Consider the following 21,980-nt stretch of genomic DNA (forward strand, 5'->3'; position numbering starts at 1 on the left):
TCCTTCACCTTTTTTTCACATTCTTTCCCTTACTCTCCTTGCATGCTCTACTGGGTTTGTACCTTTTGAAGTAGTATGCAAGTCCCACTGAACCTTGCAATTGAACTACTGTCTTGCAATGAGGACATATCACAGTCCCATCTTGTCTGATCATCTCTGATGTCAGCTTCAGTTTATTAGTTGTGTAAATTGTAATATCTTTTGGCACACAGTCTCATATTTCTATGTCACATACTGGTTCTTTGATCCAGATGCTTTTCCATTGAAAATATTGACATTTTGGACTGTTTCAGGCCATTTGGACAGAAAAATGTAGGAGTTGAATTTTTTTTTAATGGCCTGTTGGCCGGACTAACTCATCCTGATATGGGATTTTCAAATCCTGGACCCCCCTTGGTAAAGCACTGTAAATTTTCAAGCAGAAAATAAGTCGACCTGTGAGGAGCAAACTGCAAAGCAGTTCAGTGACAAGCAGGGAGATACTGTACAAATACGACCAAGTCTTCATGACACGCGTCACATCGGGGAAAAAAAGTATTTTTTTTTATTCGCCTTAAATCAAAAGTATTTTTTTCGGCCATCTTGGCAAGAAAAAAATCCCAAATTGATGAAGAGTTAGTCGTATTTGTACAGTACTCTTAGTGCAGAAGTTTTTGTTGATAGGTAGCACCAGCCCATCCAGAGATACAGGAACTGAATTGTCAGCAAGCAAGGTGACCACTGCCGCTGCTAAGTGTCAGCCTCTAGTATTATTATTATTATTTACAATACCCACGATCAAAAGCTGCAAGGGGCTGAGTGCAGTGAGGCACCGCACTATCATTATGAAAACAAAATGTATGATCAATTGTTGTGTGAAGGCCAAAAACAAATGTGTAGATGCACTTGCAAAAATAGATGATCTGAGAACAAAACTGAAAGATATATGATGCATTGGGAGAAGATGTAATTCGAGATGAGGACACATATGCACTAAATGTAGCTCTAATGATGAATTCAGAATAAGTGAGGACACAAATGAATTTGCAAATGAAGCAAGAACAGTAAGATAAGATTCTTCAAATTTCCCACTGGTACACTCAAAAAGGGTAGAAATTTTCCATCCATCCTAACGGTCCTCATGTAGGGCAATGAGGAAACTGTATTTATTTACAATTCATGCATAAAGTGGTCAAAAATCTGGTCGACTATACCTATAAGAATAACAGGAACAGGTATTCAAGCAACCGGTAATGCCAGTGTGAAGGTAAAAAAATCTCATGTAGTGATACAAGGAGAAGTGACCATTCCGAAAGATGATTGTGAGTCATTCTGCCTAACTGGTCAGCATCAGATTTGCACAAACTAGCCACTGGCCATACCTTATGAGGATTTGTCATTTTATGTATATCTGAGACAATGTCTGTGAGTGTGTCGAACGCCCCAGACTCGGAAGTGACATCGGATTGCCATGGAACAAGTATCTGGGGTTGATGAGAGCCCGCCCTGTCCACTCAGAAGGCCGTCCAGGCGAGGCCAATACCTCCAAGACTGTATATGCTAGAGAACATGGTTTCATCAAACTGTTCCTCGATATACTTGACCAACTCTGTCATCAATTTCTCTTTACCCACTCCGGTATCCTCCGAAGGCTTCTTGATGTTGGCGATGAGGACAACGTGTTCTTCTTCATGAACAAGCTTGACGACGAGGTATTCTGCTTTTGTGCCGGTGCTGGTAACTTTCATCAAAGTCTGACTAGGGCTGCGCACCGTACCTGTCTTAGACGGTTGGACAGGATGTATAGACGGGTGCTTTACCTGTCACCGTTTCAGTTTAGAGATGAGATCTGACAGGACGGTTGACAGGACGGATAGCACCCGTCTATTCCTGTCACCTGGACGGCCGTCTGAACGGTACGGACGGCGATGCTGTGGGAAGTTTTTGAACTTCTTGCTACCACGCCATCAACAATGATGCTGACGTTGACAGTGTCGTCTCCCACTGCCCCCCATCGAGCTAGGCGAATCACCATCCTATCCTTTCACCTACCACTAGCTCGCAGACCATTCAGACAACGAAAACTTTCTTATGGTGGCCCTGTTTCACATATTTCATTTTACCCCTCAGTGTGCGTCGTTTCACGGCTTCAATGATCATGCTCCAATCTTTGAAATTAGTCTCCAGGGGTATGAATCCCAGAAAATCAAATCAAATCCATGAAGTACAAATGCATACGCCACCTTGTACAGTTTGACTCCATCCCCCAGCATATTATCTCACTGTTATTCCCCTGCACGCTCAAGCCTATATTGAATCCTGTACCAAATTTCAATGTTTCGATGTCAGCAGATCATGTTGAATGTGAAAGTACGTGTTCATGTGATGCTGATTATTGTCTGACAACTTTTGCAGGACATAATGTGCATCCAAGTCGTACAGTCGACAAAACCCACATAGCTGCAGCCATTGACTCCGAACTTCGGGACGAAGATGGCGATCCGATACCTCAAAAACAACAGCGCGCTCCCCAGGCATGCAAGGCAGTGCCAAAGCGCAAGAGAAACGATGCTTGCGACGAGGAATCGGACCCAGACGATGGTGACTTCGCCGCGTCGGGCGAAGGCTCTGAAGACTCTACAAGTGACGACGAACCGGTCATTATCAGCAATGTAGAGGTATGTTTACATGTATTAAATCAGCGCACTCTTACTCTTCTTTGACTTGAAGAATTAGGTGGCAGATATGCTGCGCTCCAAGACGATCCCAGAGGCCAGTGGGCGTAAATTACGCATGAAGGCAAAAGGCAAGCAAGCTGCATCACGCCCTTCGAAGAAAAAGGCGAGACATGCCCCTGTCGAGATAGAGGAAGTCGAGGATGAGGACAGTGCAAGGAATATTGCAGCGAGGAAGGCGCCTGTCACCGAAGCAGCAGTGGGTCATCAAGGCAAGTGCAAGGTGTGTTGTTTCCATTGTCCTCACAAGTATGAATTTGACAAGTTCAAAGACGGGCAAGGGCATAAAAAAAAACCCAATCTATTGGTTTTTCGAAGTTGTTTCCAGCAACGCAGAAGGTTCGGTGGGAAACCCAGGGGATAAGCATTACCGGTGCTACCACGGTTCACACAAGATCATCACGATCACAAAGGGTATGAACAGTAATCTAAATTGTGAGTATTGATATTCCTTCCACATTATAATTTATGGTAGACGTCATGTATAATTCTCTTTTTTTTTCCAGGTCTTATCAACCACCTTCATGTTCATGTTAAGCCAATGTACAATCTCTGGGAGATACTCAAGGGTCGGGATGAGCCCCCAACGTCTGAGGAAGTCAATATTGCATGCAGAAAAACACAATTGGATGGTAAGACTGAGGCGGAATATCTCAAGAAACTTCAAGATAAATCAGGGAATATCAAGAAAGCCTTTGAAGATCAGAAGGCACGTGCAGTGGTCATAACTTTTTCTTTTATCATTTGCTCTCAATTGACATGAGCTTACAGGGTCTGTGGGATCAAGATAAATTTGAACGGCTCCTCACCAAGTGGGTTGTTGCATGCGACCAGCCGTTTGATAAGGTAGAAAAGCCCGAGTTTATTAATTTAATGGAGTAGACACATCGTTCTGGGGAGTCTCTAAAACTCATAAAACGTGATGGTATCAAACGTCGCATTATGAAAATGGGAGATGAAACGATTGAGGGGGTCTGTGACATGTTTTCGGTTTGACTTTTTTATCCCAGATCTTCGAAATTGCTGACCAGTTTTCACAATCAGGAACTCAACAGGAAAATATCACTCTCGCTCGATGCATGGACCTCCAGTAACCAACATGCATTTTTGGCCATCGTCGCACATTATGTCACAAAAGACAGACAGCTAGGTTCGTCATTAAATTCTTTTTCCTTCTTCTAGTACTAATTTTTTGTGTCCTAGAGGAACTCCTTATTGATTTCCGTGAACTAGTTGGTGAACACTCAGGTGAGAATATGGCAGAAGCTGTCTGGCAAACCATGGTATTGTATGGTTTAGTCGGGAAGGTATGTGTCATGTTTCTATATCAAAATGAGGTACTATATGCGATAAATAACAGGTTATTGCAATTGTTATGGACAACGCGAGCAATAATGACACGCTCATGGTGTCTTTGGAGAAATGGCATCAGAAAGAAGGTGTTAGGTTTTCAGCGCGGGAGGCTCGCATGGGCTGTATGCCGCATACTGTCCATTTAGCTGCGATAAAGGTAATTCAATATTTACAACTACAGCAGACATCGGAATTTGATAAATAATCTATGACCCCAGCTTCTTGAAGCAATTGGCGCCATCTCAAAGACTGAAAGTAACAAAGCTGCCACGCGAAGTGGAAACTACCAAGATATCGTCTCCACGTCACTTTCTCGGGTGAACGACAATGAAGCAGTAGCTCTCGAAGATCAGTCCAATGAAGGTGACGAAGGCAATTCAGCTGCGGGAATCCTCACGTCGATTGAGAAGGTAGTGTTCTTCGTATCTATCAATCATTTATCTCAAAACCTTTCTTTTCGCAGCTCTGAAAAATTGTCAAGACTGTCCATTCAAGCCCCCAGCGTCGCCAGAGTTGGGCATGAGAAATACAGTTCATAAACCACAGCGGGATTTCAGATGACTCTAGCGCCGAGCTCATGCTGATTCTCGACGTGAGGACACGATGGTCGTCGACTCACCAGATGCTCCATTTGTTGTTTCCATGGTTCATAAATCTTCTCTGATGTTATTCTAGGGCGAGCTCTTGATTATCAGAAGACTATAAACTCATTCGTTCTGAGAAACAAAGATCTACACCCATACAGACTCAGTGAAAGCGAATGGGAATCAATCAAAATGGTCACGACTTGGCTCAAGGCATTTCGTTCGGCAACAACACAGATGTCCTTGACAAAAATACCAACACTTTCTCATGTTCATGCAATCTTTCGTGGGCTCCAAGGCAACCTCAAAGATATCCTACGTGCCCTCCCTAATTCGGTCTCACCAAACATCAAGAAGGGACTTACAGATGCTCATCGAAAGCTTAGTGATTATTACTACAAATTTGATGAATCGCCCTTCTATACTTGGGCTGCACATACGTAACACCCTAATCTTTTACTTACCCACTTCTTGACTTTTTTTTGACAGTCCTTGATCCACGAATCTCATACAGAGGTTTGAAGGCTGACTACGCCGACGACAAAACACTCACAAGCTATCTCGAAGTCTCGAAAGAAAATCTTAGGGACTATTTCAACGAAAATTATGCTGGTCACAACACCCAGGCCTCGCAGTCACAAACAACCACTGAAGCTGAAACTACGTTGGCCACAGGCTCGCCTCAGAAATGCTTCACTTCTCGGTATAGCCAGAACAGCAGGATATACAGTTGGCAAGCAGGGTCAGGTCTATTTTGACGTCCAGAAGTTATAAGAAGTTATATTTTTATCGCTGGGGTCCATGTATCAAAGGCTGTGACGTTCATCCTCACAATTTAATATAATTCTTTTTAATAAGAACAATTTATTCCCTGTATTGGGCAGACAATCGCTGAGTACTTGTACTTTTCGGCGTTTGCATATGCTAAACAGAGGTTTTTAGTGCCGCTACTCAAGCGTTGGGTCTCTGACCATTGGTTCAAGTTGAGGGCAAGGATATTCAGGTAATTAGTAATACTAATAGTGAGATCACACAGCACTCAAATGTTGGAGCGGACTTACCCCTTTGCACTTCGAACAGCAAGCCCCAGAGTCAGCTGCTCGAGGATGCCACTTGTAGGAGGATTGCCACCCACAGAACATCCCCTGGTCAGTATTTCAGCCTGGTCAGCCATCTACTATCCAGGCAAGGTCAGTGTCATGACGTGACTACCTGTCTGGATCTAATTACAAAAATCAAAGATACGCTGTTGGCCTTGTCTTTCTCTCCCCTCTCGGGGATTTGATTTGCCGAGGACAACTCTTGCTCAATATTGACGTTCACAAAATCGATAGTCAGCTTCAATTTTTCGTCGCAATTTCATCTGTAACACCAGCTGCGTATTGCTGCGAGGTTGACAAACGCACAAAGAAAGGTAATCGGTTGAAAGGTTTTGATGCTCCTTGCTGCTGACCTTGCACACCCAAACTGATGTGCAACGCAATTGTACTTTCTGGCCTACTGATGAGTGTGCTCCTGGAATAATCGCCTGGTTTTCCAGTTTCCCCACTTCCACTGTTCAAATTCTATTGCTAAGCCTGACTATGACACTTAAATGGTATATTCATTGTGAATACGTTGGAAGCGGTGACAAGGACCCCAAGCACCTGTCAAAATTTCTCGGATCAGGCTCTATCGGGCTTCGAACAGACCTGACCCTGCTCGCCAACCGTAAGGATAGCTTCGGCGGATGAATTAGAAGCGTTCTGGGCCCTTCCCGCGGAGGACTTCATAAGCTGTAATCCAATTACGTGGTGGTTTGGAAAGCAAGAGAAGTTCCCAAACTTGTTCCGCCTTGCCTGGGATGTCTTATGCATACCTGGTACGTGAATTGAATCTCTGTTACCAGATTCTTCATTACATATCACATCTTCCTTAACGTAGGATCTGCAGTTGCCATGGAGAGGGTCTTCTCAGGCGGTCAGGATACAATTTCCCTTCGACGTGCTAGCCTAAAGCCTCAGACGATACACATTCTCATGCTCGTCAAGAAGAAACTTCATCTTGCTCATGTTCAAGGCAATTCTCGTCATTAATTGTTAGGCACTAGCTGTAGCTACTAGTATTCACTGCACGCAGTATTTAATCATTACCCGTCGACGACCGTCACCTGTATGACGGATGGTGTGCAGCCCTAAGTCTGACTGGGAGCCACGCCGTAGAATTTGTCAAAGGTGAAGTGGTAACAAAGAATAGTGTTCCATAGCATACAGAGCCTGTTGTTCAGGTCGTTTCCCACAGAAGCGATGAGATTGTGGGCCATGGTCAAGATTGCCTCAGGATAAGGCATCACGGTAAAAGTCACAATGACGCGGAATTCAAGCGCTCAGCGCCAAATGCGGTTGTTTGTACAAAGCGAGGCGAAGTCTGAGAAATTGCAGACTGTCTACTGTACCATCAGCTACCATCTTGCTGTAAAGGGGAGAATTCGGGGGAAACATTCAAAAATGTGGTGATCTTTTTGGGACTAGTCGACTGCATGCCTTTTTTTTTCTGCCACATGCCCCTGTTGGGCAAGCTACTACCCGTCATCATCAGCAAACCTACAGATTACTTGCCGGCTTTTTGCGACTGACAGCTTGTTGACAAGTCACAAGCCTAGAAAAGCTTGCAAGTTGACAAGTTACTGTGATTGCGGTTACATATCTTACTATGACTATGTACAGTTACTCTTGTAAAAATTTATGTGTATGATGCTGATCAGTGTACTGATTAACGAAAATAGCACAAAATGCATCCAATGATCGAGAAAAATGGAAATCCTCCGGGAGAGGAGATGAACCAAAAAGGGGGCTGCACACGCAATGGATTCCAACAATAACTTGTAGATTATGGTGCCCGTTTCTTTCGAACGGGAGGCGTAAAACCGGACTATCACTTGCAAGAGCGAGTGAGTGACAATGATTGCCAAAATTGAATGAAAAGAAGAGGACGCACCCAATCATCGTGCCCCACATGCCAGAAAGCTCCGATTCGGTCTCTACAAACACAGCATCGTATCGCGCATACACGTTACGCCAATTGGGATTGGAGCGAATACATCCACGGTGGTGTATTGTCGTGTCGTGTTGGACCTGATGTGCATTGCCGTGTTGTGTTGTGTCGGACCAATTAAGTTGCGGATTCCACTATGACGGTCGCTGCATGAGTAGAAAGGCATCTTAGAGTGGCAAAAGCATAGTCGGCAAGAGTGGGGAACACAAGAGAAATTTGGCGGACATTGTGTCTGAGAGAAGACTGCGAAAAGTGGTTCGACTTGCTTATATAATAAGCAGTAACCAAGTTACGCATGTGCATGACGGCTGATGCTTTCCCTCCCATGTTTCCCGTCTCTCCCTGCCAATTCACGGAAACGCATCATCATCAAGATGTCTAACCTGCTCCACAGGCTGTCATTCCTGATTTACAGGTTGGTAGAACGGTTCTTATCGCTGGAGTGAGTCAGGGCATAGGGTATGTTCCAGTCAAATCTGAGTTTTCCAGACTCTAACGTTCCCTTTTCTGTTGTAAAGGGAATCGCATTAGCCTTTGCCAAGGCAGGTGTGTCCGGCTTGGTCCTAGGGGCGTGGAATGTGCAGAAGCAGGAGGAAACAAAAGTGGAAACTCTGAAGATCAACAGCAAGGCCAGGTCCTGGTGGTGAGTATTGACACAACCTCGCCGGAGGCTGTCAGCGTCCTTGAACAGGCAGTGAAATATGCATTTTGCCAGGTCGATATCCTCGCCAACAATGCTGGGATCGGCATATGTATATGAAGTCTCGTCAAGGATATCGACGTTGATAAGTATTAAGTGGTGGCACGACATGGTGCGTTTTTCCTTCCTTTGGCCCACCCGTTGAAGACGTTGATCATTTCTCACTCACAGGTAGTCAACGTCAAAAGTACGTTCCTCGTCACTCAAGCATATCTCCGCCTGGTAGCGTCATGACCTCTATAGTGGCGGACATGAGCGCCCTTGCGCCCTTTGCCCAGGATGAAGGTAAGCAGTCCCTGGTTCACGATTGGCGAAATTGAACTTTTCAGCCGATGTTTTACTGATATTTCTACTTTAGAGGCCTACCGTCGACCTTTGCACCACCCCGGTATGACCGCAACTTCACGGCAATTCAGCGATACGTCAGCTGGGCAGGATGCACTGGCGTTGTGGGGAGTACCATTGCCTCCACAGTATCTTCCTCGTACTTCACATCCATCATCCCCAACATCTTCTATTCACTCGATATATACCCAATATGACCCTAATTGGTGTACTGTCGTTCCCTCATAGCTATTGAAGTATTTCCTGCTAATACTATACAATAACCTAGTATAGCTACTGCTCCTTTGTTATTGAATACCAAAAATCAATTTACAGCTTTTCTCAACTTGTTGGCTTGTTGGAACTTGTCAAATGATTTTGCGACTCAACTTGTGGGATTTTTGGATCTACTTGTCAACTTGTGACTTGCGGCTCGTTTGGACTCGTTTGGACTCGTACGAGTTGAAACGGGACCGTCTGACCCCCCGAAGAGTCGGCTACTAGCCTTGAGGCTGGTAGCCTGGGAACTTCCGAACGATCACCGCATCATTCGGCAAAGCCCGTCAGCTCATCAGAGACTCCGCTCTACACAAGTCTACACAGCAACTTACGTAGATTTTTTGTCGCGACAACCTACATCTCAAAAAAAAATGCCATGAATTTCGAAAACAGGGATACTTTCAAATTTCAAACGACTGTTGTGAAAGATACCTCAATTTTTTCTATAAATGACACGGAGTGACGGAATCAACACCACCAAACAGTTACCAAATAGAATGTTAGAACTTAGCGCTGTATACGCTTTATGATACGCATTTTGTGGCGACGGTAATGGATTCCACGAGGAATAACTTTACATTGTTCTAATACAAATGGATAGTGAAAGGTATAAAGAAGAACTTACAAAGTCAAGCTAAGCATCAACCAATCAACAACCAATAACCACAAAACTAGCAAGTAACAAGTCCAGCACCCAACTTAAGCATGATGCATGATGTGTTATATGTGTCTAATGCATTCAATGACTCTTCATATATGTGGAACTGAATGTTTGCGAGCAGTGTGATAATTACAAGAGGCTCGGAAACGAGACGCGACATGATACATTAACGCGACGGACCCTTCACTACGTCACGTTCAGCTATGGCCGCACGTGAGGGCATCAGCGGCGTTTTCCGAGGGAGCGTCCAGGCTTGTAGCACTGAGGCTCGTGGCCAGGTCAGCGGGCGGTCCGACATTCTGGTTGAAACAAGCCCAAACAAGTCGTGACAAGCGGACTGTAGAAATACTGATGATTTGGAGCGGTGTACGTTAATAATAATTGCCACTGGGGAAGCACGTTTAACTCGTAGCATCTTTATCGAGTCTGAACCTTACAATTGGTGGACTCAAATTGAGGCTAGCTCCTCTGAAAAAGTCTGTTACAGAAGCGTGTAAGCGACGTGCATACATACAAGCTATCAAAGAGGGTATGAAGTTGTTCAAGGTCGTTATCCATATCTAATTTCAAATCCATGTAAAGAGATGGCTCGTATCATCACCTGCCAGTTCTCTCCTTAAACGAAAGCGGCTACCATTCCTACAACCATTCCAAGCGCGATGTTATTGACATCGTATGAGCCTGCCGCAGCAGATTTGGAGGACGTAGGGCTGGCCGCAGATGTGGCGCTCTTGACTGACGATGCAGCCGCCGAACTGGCTGCAGAAACCGCAGACGCGAGCGAGGAGCTCAAAGAGGATATGGAGGCCGATGCCGCCGATGTGGATGACGACAGGGCCGCAGTGTCCGTCCTATGATTATTGAATGAGGCTATTGCCAAACTCGACCGAAGGGGGACTAGACAACTTACGAGGTAGTGGTGGTAGCAGATTGGCTAACGCTCACGACTGTGGATACTTGAGCTGATGCGGATAAGGCAAGAGTGAGGATTGTGAAGATGGATAGCTTCATCGTAGATTTCTTTCGGTATAGAGGAAAGTGTAAAGGGAATGGTATTACTACTAGGCATGGAGTCCAAGCGTTTTATACTGAAGATCTTGAGAGCTCATCACTATGACGTCCAAAATGGCGTCAGATAGGCCTTCTGTGCGATGAGAGCATGAGCATGCCACGACGTTGAGGAGTGGGTCCGGTTATTTATGGGTATTTATTTGATATGATCATAGCATTGCGTCATTCCGAATGACAATTGATGCACCAGGCAATGAACACCTCGAGACTGAAAAGCAGACAATGTTTTTCTACAGGTTTTTTATAGACATTCAACGCATCTCAGTATAATAATTAATAAACCGAAGCACGCAGGAAATATTCTTCTGAAAATCTAAAAATGTTAAATCAAATTGACTTCGGGAATTTGCCAAGGAGTGACGTGGAGTGCGTCTGCGTGGACATGAGTAGGAAACAATAATATTAATAAGAATGCGGAGCTTCCAGCGGATATTTGGTGACCTTGCCGTTCAAGCGACGACATAGAATGTAGAAAAGCAGTTGGAGCGAAATAGATCAAGACGCCGAATTTCTTCAAATTGGAATGTGCAACAGAAGTCAAAGTTGAGCAGTTGATATGTAAGTATTATAAAAAGGAAATATTCATGCATATACGTTAAAGAAGTATACGAAGCAGGTATCATTGTAGACGAAAGCAAAATCCTATCACTTGCCCGATAATCATAAAATCCCTTGCCCTAAAACATAGTGAACACTCCGCTCCACCCCAATTTACTATCTCCGTCATGCGGGTATCCACGAGCAAGTCAACACGAGTCGTGCCGCGTGCGGGGACCGTTTAAACAAGTGCGGCAACCATCCCTACAACCATTCCAAGCGCAACTTCATTAACACCACCGTTTGCAATCGCTCCACTAGACTTGGTAGGCGATGGATTGACAGCCGTACTAGCTGCAGATTTCGCGCTCGAAACAGCAGAAGCAGCGGACGAAGCGACTGCCGAAGCTTTCGAGCTTGCAGCGCTAACTTTCGAGGACAGCGATGCGCTGAGGGAAGATACGGAGGCGGATGCTGACGATTTTAGTGATGATAGAGCTGCGCTGTCCGTTCTGTAAGGTAAACATTTATTTAGCAAGGCTCCTGTGGTTTAGATGATGACGACTTACGAGGTAGTGGTGGTAGCGGATTGGCTGACGCTCACGATTGTCGATACTTGAGCTGATGCGGACAAGGCAAGAGCGAGGGTTGCGAGTATGGATAACTTCATAATGGGCCTTTAATTTTTTGATGACCAGATGGCGTGGGGTACCCAGATTTTATAGGTAAGCGCTCGCTGGCGCAATGACGTGAAGGATGGCGTCAGGTAAAGCATGCGTGGCGACAAATGTATATTGTGGACCCGCCTGGACACGCCAAGAACAACTTTGTACGTAGTGGTTCCTGTTAGTACGTGATATATCAGAGGAATGACGCCCACCCATCGCCTTCTTGATTCTTGACGAAAAGCCAACATTTTTCGCCACTTGTATTGCTGTTCCTTCTCAACAGTCAATAAATCAGTAAGGCGGGAATGTTCACAAAATATCCCAGAAATTGTGGAGTTGAGGTGGAAACTGTGGAGCGCCCCTATGAAATCATTGAAAATCGTGGTGGTCGGAGCAAACACATATGTCCGTTCTTTGACAGGTTTTGGCGTCCGCCACGGTGCGAGCTCAGCTAAGCTGGCAACATGAATTGAAACCTGAGGTGCCTACATGTACATAGGTTCCTGCAAGTGTAACGGCGGTTTAAATTTGTCAATCTATGGGGCGGACGGTCAATACTCAATCAGAATCAATTCCGATGTAAAACTTTACAATGCAGTCAGTCTAATCGCCATAGAGATATAAAATAAAAATGCACCATGCAAATGGGCGCGGGGCGCTTCACTAAGGTTCCCGGACGTCTGGTATGAGTTGGTAGTGTCGTGACGCATCATTTTCAACCTGGCATCCTGGCAGGAGGGTGACAGTGAGTGCCTGATTGTCGCCTCCATCCAAAGGCACCAGGTGACTGACTCCGGGCGGGATACATGCCTTACTGTGTGTGCCCAGCGCCTCAATTGTTCATCATCGGGGAACGGCGGGGAACGTGATGAGGGGAAGCGGAGAATAGCCCGTCATCCGCCCCGAGCCAGTGTGGCAATTCTGTCTTGTGTTTCGTGATACTATTCTCATTTTTACGACTTTGAGATCTAATGTGGGGCGGTCGACAAAAGGTGTGGTCATGATGAGCGATAGAAACCATGCACTACGTTTCTAACGTATCCTGGTCAGTACATTGTCGTAAGTATTAGAATCAGCAGTTAATTCTCACCGAAATTGCTAGTGCAACGTTTCATAATCGGCGCTATACGGGCGCCTCTCGTCTACACACCTTCGAAGACTGAGGCACCACTTGCTAGCAAGGGTTTATCAGTAGCGGCCATTGGGTTTGAGTCACCAAGTGTGATAGGTTTTGTAAGTTTGTTGTTTGGGTCTTTTGAAAAAATATGCGGACAGGAGTGGCTTTTGCTATTTAGTATTCTAGTCAGCGCCTACGGTCAAAGCCAATTCTCACCCAAAATCACGACATCGTTGTCTATCGGCGCTTATTTGACCACTTTCCCGGTACCGATAACATTCTGAGGTGCAAAAGGACGGTTATGCATGGTACTGTGATGATCGGTACATGATTAAGATAAGAGATATGAACTTACAGTCACAGTCAAACCCTTCTTGCTTCATTTGTCGCACCTCATGACCATAACCTTTACACGAACTGTCCGCGAGGTATGGATCAGGAGTGGTTCGCAACATGCATGTGCGTTGACCGGACAACGTCAGAGCCCGAGCTTTCGTCGCAGCTGGGGAATAAATGAATCGCAAGCGATTGAATGGCTAAGAACTATTGGTGACTTCACATAAAAATTGTTCAGTTCATGGGATGGTCAGAAAAAGAACATACGTAGCAAAAGATCGGATCATCATCGTCATGAGAAGCATCGTAACTTTCATGGGAAGCCAAAGCCGCCTATCACGCTGAGGAATACACACTGCGGTTCTGACGAGTGTTGGGAACTACGGTTAGGTATCTGGTGATACGCGTAAAGGGCAGGTAGCACGCCGTTCGTTTGTCAATTGTGATAAGATACGACATCGCCGAAAAACCTGCGAGGACGGTAGTATGGTGTGGAGAAGGAACTTGTGCGAGCTGACGAATTAGACAGCACGTGCTTGTTCGCAACGGTGACTTGATTAGAACCGGGCTGTAAATGGACAAAGCAATCCTTCACTAACAACCACGACGACCACCTCTGCTCAACGTTCCACACGATGGCCAGAGATCCGTTTCTGCTGTCATCGACGGCCCCTTTGTCCATCGTGCCCGCTCAAATCCATATAGGCCATGTGTAAGTGCCAACTCTACCAAACTCACTATCGACAACCGATCTCCTCACCAGGCAGCTACGAGATCTCCTAATCTGCCCTCGCGAGACGGGGGTCGTCAACTACGTTCAACGCCAGTCGATTGTCGAGCAAAACCTGCATGACACTGACTCGGTACGTCTAACTTTGCGTTTATGACTCACTTCAGGCCGCTGACGTCTTTCAGCCGACCCGAACACTTGCAGAGCTGCCCTTCACACCCAACACCCTCACCTCCCTCCGGATAGGCGAACACGACACGCTCTTAGCTGCAGGTGGTCAGGACGCAGAGATCCACCTTTCCTACCACGCGCCGACCTCATCCCGCCAGCGCCGCACAAATTGCGTATGGCAATACGAACGTCAATTGAGCGGATCCATAAACAACTCTGTCGTACTCACGTCCCTCAACCTCACTCGCTCACACGAAAGCAGTGTCGAGCCCCGTGTGGCCATCAGCAACAACGATTGCACCGTCAAATTCTACGATATCCCTATTCGAGCACAGAGCCAGAAACGCACAATCAAAGAAGCGGGTTCGTTGCGATTGGATGTACCGATCAACCATTCTTCAATATCGCCCGATGGGCGTACACTTCTCTCTGTCGGGGACTCTTCCAATGTCTATTTTCACCACATCTCAGGGGGCGCTCGCCTCACGTTTTCTCCTATAAAGACCCTCACCATCCCCGCTCCTGATACGTCACCCTATCTATCCTCATCGCTCGCAGCATCCTTCTCCACCGCCTTTTCGTCAGATGGCATGAAGTTTGCCGTGGCATCGCAAGAAGGGGTTGTGGCTGTGTGGGACGTGCGGAGCTGCAAACCTCTCAAGGTGTTTCAAACTGACAAAACGCGGGTACCTTCAGGGAATGGAGGTGCATCCGGATGGCTCTCAGACGATCCATGGGAATGGACGCGAGGGAGCTCAAAGGCCCCAGGATGGAGCGTCCGCAATGTTAAATTTAACACCGGCAATTTTGGCAAGGAGATCATGGCGTTTACGGAGCACACGTCTTTGATCCACCTTGTAGACGCGCGGACGTTTGAGACGGACGAAGTCATTCGTGTGCCTACGGTGCCCAGGCGCTCACAACCCCCACCTGCGTCGAGACCGCAGCAACTACGGCCTGTGCACCCACCCCCACAACAACAACAGCAACAACAACGACATTTCTTTACAAGCAGTACCAGCTCCTCACGCATCGGATCTCCACCCAGCTTCCTTGTTTCTGGACCGTCCAGTCCCCGGAGACCGCCTACGATCGCTCATCGTGATCTATCCATCGTCCAAGCGCTCGGAGACGCGTTTCGGATCCCAACGTCGGCGTATTCGGCCCCGTCATCGATATCCGATTCGACCTGGCGGACACTCAGCGGGCTTGCGCACCGGTCAAGCGCCAGTGGAGCAAGAGGTGCAGGACAGAGCGAGCAACAAGACCTGCTTTTGATCCCGCCTTTGGGTGATAGGGACGTGGAGAGCGAGGTGCACGCGTTGTTGGAGGGACATGCGGGGCTGCAGAGGGCTACGAGGCACCCGGGGGTGGTTAATGATGATGAGGATCTGGAGGATGATTTCGCGGAGGATGAGGATGATGATCGGGATACGAATTCGGGGAGTACGCATGCGGATTATGAGTACCGTATTGGTGGTGGGGGGAGTGCTGGGGCTAGGAGGAGGAATAGAACGAATAGGACGAGGAGTGGTGGGGATTTGCAGCTGCCACAGACACAAGCGCAACATTTGATGGAGGTTGATGAGATTGATGGGAATTCTTCTGCTGGGGAATGTATCTCCCGTACACCCTCGCGAAGCTCTTCACCCACCCCGTCTTCTACTCGTCGAGAACGATCTGTTCGCAGACACACTTCTTCGTCGTCGCCTATGAGTTCTGGGGACCACCAGGCGAAGGGGAGTTCTGCGGGAGAGATGGTGTACCCCTCTGATGACCTTGACCTTGCTGGGGTGTGCTTTGATCCTTATGGGGGACGGATATATGTTGCGTCTACGGAGGCGGTGGTGGAGTGGGGTATCAGGGGGGCGGATAAGTGTTGGTGGTTTGGAGATGGGTGGCGGTAGGTGCGAACGTCTCCCTTTCACGTCTCTTGGTTTCTCTTTGGTCTCAAAAAATTGGCTGGCCTCCGCGTTTCATCTCATCACAACTCCATCCCTCCATCCCTCTCTCATCCAGGCTTCTGTGACACACACACGCATGCACATCCATTCTTCGATCTTGCTCCTTTCAAAAGTCCTTGTACAACCTAGCGTGTTATCGTTCTTCACCGTTCTTATGCTCTCTGCGTCTCCCCCACCATACACTTGTCCATATTCACAGCTCTTCCGGCTTTCAATCTTCTCCGTTGCATTCCAACCCCCTTCTGCATCGCATGATTCTAACCCCCATCCCCCCCCAATATTTTTCTTCTTCTGGGGCTCAATCGTCATTCAAAAATGTTTTCCGACCGTTCAACTAGTGCTACCTACTACTCTCCCCTCTCTTTTGCTCTTGGCCGTTATCCTTGTATTGCGTACGTACGTATCGTATGGACTGTGGACACTTTGTTTCGTTTTTTTTTTGTGTAGGGGTATAACTATGGTGTGGCATTTTGTGATCGATTGTACAACTTGAGGGATCCCAGGGCGAATGAAGGCCACGAGTTCCTCGCTCCATCGTCATTAAGTCGCCTCCCTTTCAACCAGCGATGGGGGAGACTTCGGGAATACGGAGACTACAAACTTTTTGTATGTCTCAAAGAGACAAGTCACGTGTTAATCACATTCACGTTTCCGACAATGATAATCTTTCTCTCGTTTTTTCGCATCTTTTAGTACGTATTTCGAGCAAGAGAGTTGCGTCGCAGCTGCTGAACTGCTGAACTGTCTTTATATTCTAGGCTCTTTGAAGGTCCTTGAGCCACCATCCATGGCATCCCTCCTCAAAAGGCATCTCAACACCAATTATGTCCCATCAGATATAGAGCGACGGGAAATCTTCCGTATTCTCGAAGAACCTCAAACACGACTTTCAAAGATTAATGACGAGATTGAGCGAATGCGGGAGACACTCGAAGAAATGAAACGCCAGCGGGACGAGCTAAGCCAGCACATTGATCAGTACCGCGCATTGACATCATCTATTCGGCTGCTCCCTCAAGAAATCCTGTTGGAGATATTCGTCCATTGTCTTCCCAAAGACCACAATGCTTTCATGTCATCGCACGAAGCTCCCTTGCTTCTTGGGCGTATCTGTAGCAGGTGGAGATCGATTTCGCTCTCAGCTCCAAAGCTGTGGACGACGATTCACGTCCCTGTGCCAGCGCCAGCGGAGATGCACCCCGAGCAGGTGATTACGAAAGCTGAGCATATGGTAGCTTCAAAACGTATGATTGGATTGCGAACGCGGGCGTTGCAAGAGTGGTTAAACCGCTCCGGATCACTTCCTGTCGACATTTCACTCAACCAATGGGCAGAATTGGTAGCAGCCAACTACGCAAATTCGGCGCAGCCTATCGTGGACGTAATCCTTTCCGTGGCGCATCGTTGGAGGAACATTACCGTGGCAGCACCAGCTGACACGATGGAGTCTTTCCTTTCGCACCCTCCCCACAATCTTCCTTTCCTACAGTCCTTGAAATTTATTTTTGTATGGCGGTGGCAGCCAGGTTTAAACAACCGGTATCCGGAGTACAACATCTGCACAGCACCCTCACTCCGAAAGTTATCTTTTGACCAATTCCAAGGCAACCCCCTGCGGCTTCCCGTAAACTGGGAACATCTTACAGATCTCAGCTTGACATTTCAACGGGAGGTCAGTGGACAGCTGTCTTTAAATCAAGCGGCGGAGTTGCTGTCACAATGCCGACACCTTGTCCGCTGCAAATTGGCGGTGGGCAGAAGTTATCAAGCACAGGCTCTGGTTCATCTTTCAGCATTTGCACTTCCCTATCTCGAATGCTTGACTGTATTTGAGGTGTCTGATGCTACCAGTATGTTCAATTGCCTGGACCTTCCTGCATTGCGTCAGGTTACATATTATACCTGCGTTGCACCCCACTTGTCCCAGAGGTCCTCGTTAATTACCCTCCTCAGCAAGTCAAATGGATCGATTCGTGAATTTACAGTAAATCCTCAGCAATTTACGAGGGAAGAGCTCATCGAGTGTCTACGTCTCATCCCCCACGCCACTACTCTTACTCTGGACAACCACACCGCCCGTCACAGACGTGCAATCGGAGCCTATGGTCGGAACCCAACAATTTCGCACAAGGACCTTCTTGAGTCTTTTCTCCAATCTACGACAGGCGGGCATCCCCTTTGTCCCAAATTGCAAGCCCTGCACGTTAGCTCCCATCTCGACATATCGGATGAAGATTTGTTGGATTTCATTCTGGAGAAACAAAGCGGACTTGCATCAAACGTTCTGCCTTTGAAGCGCCTCCATATACATTTTCTACGGCCCCGGGGGATGGACGTCGTGCCACATCTTAAGGTGATGAAAGGCTTCGACCTTCGGTTGTGTTACGCTGAACGATCCATGGAGACATTGTTTTCACCATCGGAGATGGTTGACATTCCCGATGTCGAGTTCCCGTTTACTTGAAATGAACCCATGTACTACACCGCAGCTAATTCCACATACCTCCGCCAAACCGCTGTGGTTGTCAAATCACCTCTGTGGTTACTTAGCCTCTTTGCTGCCAGGTCAAACTTTATCCTTCCCATATCACGGCGGTATCCTTCAGATACCGAATCCCCGAGCCATGAAACTAGTCACCACTCGCCAACGCCCGTCTGCTGTCAAGCATTGCATCTACACTATGATAATCCGTAATGGTACTTGAGTTTTCAATCAACGCTTCCAAGTTTGGTTGTCGACATTCTACCCACCAAGTAGGACTTACTCACCCCTCTCCTCATATCATGAATGAGCATGGACTGTATACATTTCTCTCGTGCAGCATGAGGGACAATAACTAGTATATGGAATTTTGTGTTCTGTCATTTTCGGATTTGAGCCCACCGTAAGCCTACCCTCCAAGTCACGAAACCTGTACGCCTTCCCTCTTCCAAAGCATTCTTGTCGATTCCTAGCCATTCTGTAAGACGAGGGGACTTGTAGGTTTTTATCGGATTAAGGAGGTCGAGGGAGTTCTAGTCATCACTACCTGGTACCCCATGTAATACTCAGCCCGATTTCCGAGTCAGCAAAGATATTGATGCTGGATTCTCAATACAAGGCTGTTGTACCCAATTTACTCAAGCCTACCGGATTGCTATGCTAAGTTGAATGTGAGCGAAGTATGGTGTTCCTGGACATTTGAAAAGCGCCGAAACGAAGTTTATTTTATGACCAAATCGCGGTGTGTAGACCTCGCGACGGCGGAAACGTTGCTATCACGGGTGGTTCAGTATAAATTAACTGAATATCCAAACCCTCTTGAACAAACTCCGTAAGATGTGGGATAATGTCCTCCCTAAGAGAATGGGGGAAAACAATCTTGATGCGCTCCAACTTTGAGGTTTCAGAAAGAGCGTTGGACTGTTTCTCGAGAATAAATCCTAAGAGATCTCCACTCGAAAAGTTTAAAGGGCAATTGATCTCCAGGAACTTCAACTTGGGGCAAAGGGTATCGCTGGCAGGTGGGAGGAAGAAACTGAGAAATTCCTTATCCAGAAATGTCCGGTCAAACCGCTGCCCATTGTCCTTATCAATGCGGGATGGCTTCAGAGTGAGTGTGGTTGCGTCTGGGATAAAATGTAGACATTCAATGAGATCTTCCATGACAAGCCGTTTAGGATCTGTTGTAAGTTTCTGAATTGATCTGTTCGACTTCCTGAGAAGTGTAAGCAAGGAGGGCTTCTTGTGAGGGTTGGGTGTGAAGGAAGTATGATATTCAACCTCAAGCAGGGCTGGAAGATCGAGACAATCAAATATGCTAGTGACATCAACTCCCTCGAAGATGGAGAGGTATTTGAGGTTGCAATGCGTAAGTGGGGAATATGGAAGAGGCGGCCTTTCCGACATCCAGATCTCCAGACTGCAACGGACGAGTTGAGAGCAATGCGAGAGCAGGAAAAACGCCTGGCGCAAACTCAGTTTCTCCCATAGATGTCCTTCTATGGCGAGGTCTGTAAGGTTCGCCCAGTTGACAGGATAGTCGAGGCAATCGCCTGAGCTTTGTGCCAAAGACAGTCTTCGTAGTGAGGGTGTCCGAAAAATGTTGTACTTTGATTTCAGAATCCCAAAGCGAATTGATTCTCCCATGTTTGGAAATCTGAGGTCTAGAGTCTCTAGTAGCGGAAGATCATGAGGGCGCGAGAGACACAGGATACTGGAACTAGGTGCTGCGACAGTAAGCTTTCTCCAACGTCGAGAAACGGAAAGAATTGTGTCAACAACAGGATGGGGTTCGTGAATAACATTCGAGTAGAACGGCACACGCGTCCAATCTTGCCATTGGCTAAAGGAGATGTCGACCGGAAGTGATCCAGAGCGCTGTAACCACTCTTGCAACGCAGCCGTTCGCAATTCTGCCATACGGTTTGATGCCGCTGCATAATCAATCCAATCGGCTACCACGCCATGAACGCTTGAAGTTTCTGAAGCGATAAAAGTCGTGCTCGGTATAGAAACGCGAACCGATGTCCATAGCTCTGCGGTTGATCGTGAAATCGACCTCCAGCTACTACAAACGCGCCCAATAAGCAAGGGGGCTTCACGTTCCGACATCACGGCGGGGCGGTCTGCGGGAAGGCAATTGATGAATATCTCCTGGAGGATTTCTTGAGGGATCCGCCGAATAGGTGAGGTCAACGCGTGATACTGATTGATAAGCCGGACTAGCTCGTCGCGCTGACGTTTCAATTCGTCCAAAGTTGCCTGTGCTCGCTCAATCTCGTCATTCATTCTTGCAAGGCGCGCCTTGGGTTCCACGAGGATCCGGGGAATTTGCTGCAACTCTTCATCTGATGGAGCATAATTGGTGTTGAGACGTTGCTCGAGGGGTAGTAATGCCATGACTGTTGGTTATCTTCTACTAAAATGTAAGAAAACATAAGCAATAGATGGTTGGCATGCCTACCGCAATTCTTCACAACTCGTTCACCGTCGGAGAGGGCAACAGGTTATTGTGAATTGTTATGTTCGGCTTCAATTATGTAAGTACAGTAGGAGAGCCGTGCCGCGTGCCGCTTGACAAATCTCCCTGCTCTCAACTTTTGTACATGGTCAAGGAGCTCCTCCGAACACACACCTCAGCATCATATAATGAGAAGAGCTCTAGCATAAACACAATTTCACTGCACAATTACAATCAAAGCAAAATCAAAGTCTTCATATCATGCACAAAGAGTTTCTTGCCGTCCCTTCTTTCGATGCTTGAGATAAAAGTTTACAACCGATTCACAACTTCAAAAAAGTACGTGGTTGGAAGCTGTGAAAACCTGGACACAGCTCTCCTTCCAGTGAAACCAGAATCTCGGATCTTACACACTACACGCCCAGCTCGAATGCACTTGCACACCAAGGTGCCCGTGTAGTACACTGAGCGAATGGCTCAGTTTGCCACATAATGACACCCGACGAAAGCATAAACTGTAGCAGGCGCTGGCGTCGTTGGCCTTGAAGAGAAATTGAGAGTCCATCAAACCCAGATGCGTGGCATTCACGAACGTACGCGTCTTCTGCATTTTATAACCATTTTAAGGCCAAGGATACATGATCATAACTATCTTAAATAAGGTGGTGAGCGCAAGGACATTCTAGTTGGTTCATCGTGTCTTAGAAGTGTTGCTGGGAAGAGTATGATGGTGGAGTGACGTTTGCAATTTTGGGTGCCAAAAAAGCGAGGAGGTCATCTCCTGGGAAGGGGATT

At 47.0% G+C, this 21,980-nt stretch overlaps 8 protein-coding genes across 8 annotated transcripts; 4 read left to right on the forward strand and 4 right to left on the reverse strand.

The window, feature by feature from the left end:
- Positions 1-2,321: 2,321 nt before the first annotated feature.
- LACBIDRAFT_302610 (uncharacterized protein) lies at positions 2,322-3,596 on the forward strand (the record flags this gene model as incomplete). The annotated part of the gene is made up of 6 exons (XM_001883459.1): positions 2,322-2,349; positions 2,395-2,657; positions 2,716-2,937; positions 2,987-3,149; positions 3,221-3,435; positions 3,486-3,596. 6 exons carry the CDS (start codon positions 2,322-2,324, stop codon positions 3,594-3,596), a joined length of 1,002 nt encoding a protein of 333 aa, XP_001883494.1.
- Positions 3,597-7,302: 3,706 nt separating this feature from the next.
- On the reverse strand, positions 7,303-7,867 carry LACBIDRAFT_302612 (uncharacterized protein). Its single transcript, XM_001883562.1, has 2 exons — positions 7,628-7,867; positions 7,303-7,567 (listed from the first exon to the last, which is right to left on the reverse strand). The coding sequence occupies exons 1-2, from the start codon at positions 7,645-7,647 to the stop codon at positions 7,357-7,359; spliced, it is 231 nt and encodes a 76-aa protein (XP_001883597.1). The 5' UTR covers positions 7,648-7,867; the 3' UTR covers positions 7,303-7,356.
- Positions 7,868-8,058: 191 nt separating this feature from the next.
- On the forward strand, positions 8,059-8,957 carry LACBIDRAFT_329433 (uncharacterized protein; the record flags this gene model as incomplete). The annotated part of the gene is made up of 6 exons (XM_001883460.1): positions 8,059-8,099; positions 8,231-8,327; positions 8,482-8,496; positions 8,556-8,571; positions 8,628-8,669; positions 8,743-8,957. 6 exons carry the CDS (start codon positions 8,059-8,061, stop codon positions 8,955-8,957), a joined length of 426 nt encoding a protein of 141 aa, XP_001883495.1.
- A 2,262-nt stretch (positions 8,958-11,219) lies between these two features.
- LACBIDRAFT_294777 (GPI-anchored small secreted protein) lies at positions 11,220-11,948 on the reverse strand. Its single transcript, XM_001883563.1, has 2 exons — positions 11,826-11,948; positions 11,220-11,768 (listed from the first exon to the last, which is right to left on the reverse strand). The coding sequence occupies exons 1-2, from the start codon at positions 11,924-11,926 to the stop codon at positions 11,498-11,500; spliced, it is 372 nt and encodes a 123-aa protein (XP_001883598.1). The 5' UTR covers positions 11,927-11,948; the 3' UTR covers positions 11,220-11,497.
- Positions 11,949-13,278: 1,330 nt separating this feature from the next.
- On the reverse strand, positions 13,279-13,496 carry LACBIDRAFT_302618 (uncharacterized protein; the record flags this gene model as incomplete). Its single annotated transcript, XM_001883564.1, has 2 exons — positions 13,279-13,352; positions 13,397-13,496. 2 exons carry the CDS (start codon positions 13,494-13,496, stop codon positions 13,279-13,281), a joined length of 174 nt encoding a protein of 57 aa, XP_001883599.1.
- A 516-nt stretch (positions 13,497-14,012) lies between these two features.
- Positions 14,013-16,185, forward strand: LACBIDRAFT_302619 (uncharacterized protein; the record flags this gene model as incomplete). The annotated part of the gene is made up of 3 exons (XM_001883461.1): positions 14,013-14,089; positions 14,141-14,240; positions 14,293-16,185. The coding sequence occupies 3 exons, from the start codon at positions 14,013-14,015 to the stop codon at positions 16,183-16,185; spliced, it is 2,070 nt and encodes a 689-aa protein (XP_001883496.1).
- An 844-nt stretch (positions 16,186-17,029) lies between these two features.
- Positions 17,030-18,706, forward strand: LACBIDRAFT_302620 (uncharacterized protein; the record flags this gene model as incomplete). Its single annotated transcript, XM_001883462.1, has 1 exon — positions 17,030-18,706. The coding sequence occupies one exon, from the start codon at positions 17,030-17,032 to the stop codon at positions 18,704-18,706; it is 1,677 nt and encodes a 558-aa protein (XP_001883497.1).
- Positions 18,707-19,450: 744 nt separating this feature from the next.
- On the reverse strand, positions 19,451-21,124 carry LACBIDRAFT_329437 (uncharacterized protein; the record flags this gene model as incomplete). Its single annotated transcript, XM_001883565.1, has 1 exon — positions 19,451-21,124. One exon carries the CDS (start codon positions 21,122-21,124, stop codon positions 19,451-19,453), a length of 1,674 nt encoding a protein of 557 aa, XP_001883600.1.
- Positions 21,125-21,980: the final 856 nt, after the last annotated feature.

Source organism: Laccaria bicolor, genomic scaffold (genome assembly GCF_000143565.1).
Source record: "Laccaria bicolor S238N-H82 LACBIscaffold_21 genomic scaffold, whole genome shotgun sequence".
Lineage (NCBI taxonomy): Eukaryota > Fungi > Basidiomycota > Agaricomycetes > Agaricales > Hydnangiaceae > Laccaria > Laccaria bicolor.